Raw genomic sequence first — 5,000 nt, 5'->3', positions numbered from 1 at the left:
GTCCTGCTCTGGTTCATCAGCATCTCTTTAACCATCGTAGACCGTGCAACTGTTTCTCTGGGTCGAAATTTCAACATTTTGTCGTTCCTTTTCTACGCTTTTCTCAACGTTTAAGTCGATTTTCTTCACATTTTTTTGTCACTTTGTTGGCGGGTTTTTTTGTCGGTTTTTTTTGGTCACTTTATTTGTAATTATGTCTCTGTGTGTATCTGTCTGTGTGTGTGTGTGTGTGTGTATCTGTATGTGTATCTGTATGTGTACCTGTGTGTGTGTGTGTGTGTATCTGTCTGTCTGTGTGTGTGTATGTATATGTGTGTGTGTGTGTATCTGTGTGTGTGTGTGTGTGTGTGTGTGTGTGTGTCTGTGTATGTATATCTGTGTGTGTGTGTGTGTGTGTGTGTATCTGTGTGTGTGTGTGTGTCTGTGTGTGTATATCTGTGTGTGTGTGTGTGTCTGTGTATGTATATCTGTGTGTGTGTGTGTGTGTGTGTGTATCTGTATGTGTCGGTACCTGTGTGTGTATCTGTGTATCTGTCTGTGTGTGTGTATATCTGTGTGTGTGTGTGTGTGTCAGTGTGTGTGTATCTGTGTATCTGTCTGTGTGTGTGTATATCTGTGTGTGTGTGTGTGTGTGTGTATCTGTATGTCTGTGTGTGTGTGTGTATATCTGTGTGTGTGTGTGTGTGTGTGTATCTGTATGTGTCGGTACCTGTGTGTGTATCTGTGTATCTGTCTGTGTGTGTGTATATCTGTGTGTGTGTGTGTGTGTGTGTGTGTGTCAGTGTGTGTGTGTGTGTATATCTGTGTGTGTGCCTATGTGTGTGTATATCTGTCTGTGTGTGTGCGCCTATGTGTGTTATATGTTTCCCTGTTTGTTTGGTTTGTTGAGTAATTATTAAAAAAAACATCTTATTTCGTGCAATAAAACCAAACTGAACATTTAACATCAACACATACGGAAATACGTGGTTTTCACAGGACAGTGTTTTTTTGTCAAAGTTTCTTTGTCGCCTTTGGCGAGGGTTTTGTCGTCACTTTTTGCAGTGTTTAAAAAAGAAAGAAAAGAAAATGTTTTTGGCGATTTTTAACACACACACACACACACACACACACACACACAGACACACACACACACACACACAGACACAGACACACACACACACAGACACACACACAGACACACACACAGACACAGACACACACACACACACACACACACACACACACACACACAGCAGAGAGAAACTGGTGAGCTGTATATGAATGCCTTAGGCCTTATTTCACGTGTCACGGCAGAGCTGGTCTGGATCAACGGAAGTATATTTTCCAGGATGAAACCTTCCTCTCTCTCTGTGTTCTTTCGGGGAATGATTGAAAAGATTTACAGAGAATATGTTTAGGGCATTTCCTCTCTAACTGGGACGTTTTGGGACTGATTGGCGGGATTGTTGTGGAGATACACTGGTGAGAGCCAATGAGGTTTGACCATGTATCAGCTCATTTAAATATCTCACCTCACCCTGTTGTGTCAACAGTTGACTTCATTTAATATTGTACGTGGCGTTTTCTTTTGCGGGGTGCAAATGTTCCTTCCTGAGAGTATTTAGCAGAGACACCGCCGCAGCGTATTTTTCTCCTATCCCAGAATGCATCTGTGGTGTGGCCAGACCTGGCAAACGTGGAGACAGAGTTGGACGTGAGCGTGGACTTACGGGATGTTGCTCTTGAGTTTCTGCAGCAGCATGCTGGGCTCCGTGTCGCCCTCCCCCGCCTCCAGAGCGCCGTCGCCCCCCAGGGAGGCTTCGGCCGGCTGGAGCTGCTCGTCCTCCGACATCTGGGCCCTCTAACCGGTGTTGAGCACCACCATCTGAGGAGGGGACACACACACACACACACACACACACACACACACACACACACACACACACACACACAATATACTTTATATCCTCGTTTGGTAAACTGAAAAATAGAATTCCAAAAACACACATGCACGCACGCGCACACATATACGCACGCAAAAACAGAGTGTACACAATGTGTATCTCTCTGTGTGTGTGTCTATGTGTGTGTATATATGTGTGTGTGTATCTGTGTGCATATCTGTGTGTGTGTGTGTGTGTGTGTGTATCTCTGTGTTTGTGAATCTGTCTGTCTGTATACGTGTGTGTGTGTGTGTCTGTATCTGTGTATATCTGTGTGTGTGTGTATCTCTGTGTGTGTGTGTATATCTGTGTTTGTGACTCTATCTGTCTGTATATATGTGTGTCTATGTGTGTGTGTGTGTGTGTCTGTATCTGTGTGTGTCTGTCTCTCTGTGTGTGTGTGTGTGTGTGTGTGTGTGTATATCTCTGTGTGTGTGTATATATCTGTGTTTGTGACTCTGTCTGTCTGTATATATGTGTGTGTGTGTCTGTATCTGTGTGTGTCTGTCTCTATCTGTGTGTGTGTCTGTATCTGTGTCTCTCTGTGTATGTGTGAGTATCTCTGTGTGTATATCTGCGTGTGTGAATCTGTCTGTCTGTATATATGTGTGTATCTCTGTGTGTCTCTCTCTCTGTGTGTGTGTGTGTGTGTGTATCTGTCTGTCTGTGTGTGTGCGCCTATGTGTGTTATATGTTTCCCTGTTTGTTTGGTTTGTTGAGTAATTATTAAAAAAAACATCTTATTTCGTGCAATAAAACCAAACTGAACATTTAACATCAACACATACGGAAATACGTGGTTTTCACAGGACAGGAAGGGGACGAAAAACAACTGTCATCTGAAAATGAACTAAAGCTGTCAGACAAACATAGTGGAGTAATTTACCTCTGACATTAAGTAGAAAGTAGCAGAACATGAAAATACTCAAGTAAAGTACCTTAAATGTGTATTTAAGTGTAGTACTTGAGTAAATGTACTTAGTTACATTGCACCACAGAGACAATACCACTGCTGCCAGACAGACGGGTCACTCCCACCTGTCTCCTGTCACTGCACAACACCACATTTTAACATTATAACGCATTGTAAAGCTCATGTTTCAGCTGACAGACGGTTAAAAAAAAATAAAAAATAAAAAAAAAAAATAAAGGAAAAGGCTCGCTGGCTGAAATGTTGTGACACATGCCGGCTGACGGGCGTTTTTGTCGCCTTTTTTTTCCCAACATTTTGGTTCCGCTTTTTTCCGACGTTTTGGGCGCTAACTAACGAAGCTACAATCCAAAACCAGAACCCACACAAGCAGGGCGTGTTTTTCAAAACCACACACTCTCTCACACACACACACACGGTGCCGTTAAACGTTACTACTACTACCGGAGCAGGAGGCATGTTTCTGTGGACCAAAACACAGCCAACTGCCGAGCCAACCGCCGACCGGGGCCGTACTTGGTACACACAGAGCCGGCGGTCGAGATGTGACAGCCGGGCCCTCCTTGTCATGTCCGGCTGCCGTGTTTACAGCGCGGAGAGCCGGTGGGCATGTCTGTTACTATTACAGACACAACTACACACTCTCTGACCCAGCTCAACATGTTAACTGCCGAGCTAACTGCTACACACACTCTGACCCAGCTCGGTTGTGGCTAGGAGGGGATCCAGCTACGGTCGGAAGTTACGCAGAATTACGCTAAATCTCTCAAAATCGAGGCTAATGAGAATATAATTTTAATCCGTTCACCCAAGAAACGCGTGTTCGTTCCTCGGGAGTGTTTTAATACAAAACAGGATTTTTTTTCTACCCTAAATTTAACTGGTCGTTTTGGTGACTAAAACGTAACTGTCGTCGCCGTAGCTGTATCCCTTCTAGTCTCAACGACCCAGCTCGACATGTAGCTAGCTAGCTAACGTCAACTGCCGAGCTAACGGCTACGCACACACACCCTCTTACGTTCGCTGACCGAGACAGCGACACTTTAACACGTTAGCTGGATTTAATACAAACAGATTTCAAAGCCGTAGAGGATTGTTAAAACTGCTTCTCTCGGAGGAAAGACATTTTAAGCTTGGCTAACATTTTCTACGTAGCTAGCTTGAACCGTTAGGAGGCTAGCTAACTAGCCTAGCTGGTTGCTATGAGATAGCATTAGCTCTGAAAACACCCCTCAAACATGTTACTACGCGCTGTTTTTTATTTCAAAATAATTCCCGGTAATAGTTTATTTATTCTGTTATTAATGTATGATCGGTTCGGTGAACCCCTTTTGAGTATTTATTTTAAAAAAGAAAAAGAAAGTACCTGAGCCAAGATACAGCAAAAATCCCCTTTCAGATTTTTTTGTGATTGGACGACTTTGTTATGTCTGCCTGACTACAAAGTCAACGTCTATTCTGATTGGTCAACGGTCATAAATCTACCCGGATACCAAAAGCGGGTGATATTCCATTCGTCGAGCAGACTTATTTTTCTGACAAGGTTTATTCTGATTGGACGAGTTTTCCTGGTCTGCCCAGTTACAAAACAGATGAGTTTATTTTTGCAAAATCTGCATAGCAACAGCCGCCTGTTTAAGACAGTGAAAGCGAAAATGCTTCAAATAAACATTTCGACGTATTAAAACATGCCCATGTTGAATGTTATACAGTCCAAAAGGCGTGCAGACACTTACAGAGACTAAACAGAAGTAAATGTATTAATATAAAGCCAGTTTCTTGGATCTAATGTCCTCAAAGAAACTGATTATTGTTTTATGGACTACTCTGACCAAATATAACTTAGAAACCAGAGGTTGTTGATGCGCTAGTAACACTTTGAATAATAGTGTAACTGTAGGTAATGTAGATAGAAATATCAACGTTATATCTGGGGAATAAGTGTCATTTTGGCAACATTCGTGTGTGTGTGTGTCTCCGTGTGTGTGTGTCTGTGTGTGTATGTCTCTCTGTGTGTGTGTGTCTCTGTGTGTGTGTGTGTCTCTGTGTCTGTATGTCTGTGTCTCTATGTGTGTGTCTGTGTGTGTGTCTCTGTGTGTGTCTCTGTGTGTGTGTCCGTCTGTCTCCGTGTGTGTGTGTATCCG

The 5,000-nt window shown here is 43.1% G+C and overlaps 1 protein-coding gene across 5 annotated transcripts in view; it reads right to left on the bottom strand.

The window, feature by feature from the left end:
* rfx5 (regulatory factor X, 5) overlaps window positions 1–4,276 on the bottom strand; it is a 20,766-nt gene extending 16,490 nt beyond the window's left edge. For 4 of the 5 annotated variants that reach the window (XM_078267990.1, XM_078267991.1, XM_078267986.1 and 1 more), the window contains exons 1-2: window positions 4,223–4,276; window positions 1,713–1,867 (exon numbers count right to left, since the gene is read on the bottom strand). In XM_078267990.1, coding sequence (XP_078124116.1) covers window positions 1,713–1,834 — 122 coding nt within the window. In that variant the 5' untranslated portion in view covers window positions 1,835–1,867; window positions 4,223–4,276. Of the gene's footprint in view, window positions 1–1,712; window positions 1,868–3,300; window positions 3,859–4,222 lie in introns of those variants that run through there. The other variant, XM_078267988.1, reaches the window with a different exon arrangement.
* Window positions 4,277–5,000: the final 724 nt, after the last annotated feature.

The sequence above is a fragment of the Sander vitreus genome, chromosome 14, assembly GCF_031162955.1.
Source record: "Sander vitreus isolate 19-12246 chromosome 14, sanVit1, whole genome shotgun sequence".
Taxonomy (NCBI): Eukaryota; Metazoa; Chordata; class Actinopteri; order Perciformes; family Percidae; genus Sander; species Sander vitreus.
The sequence above is the reverse complement of the archived record's forward strand: the minus strand, read 5'-3'. Positions and strand labels throughout refer to the sequence as shown.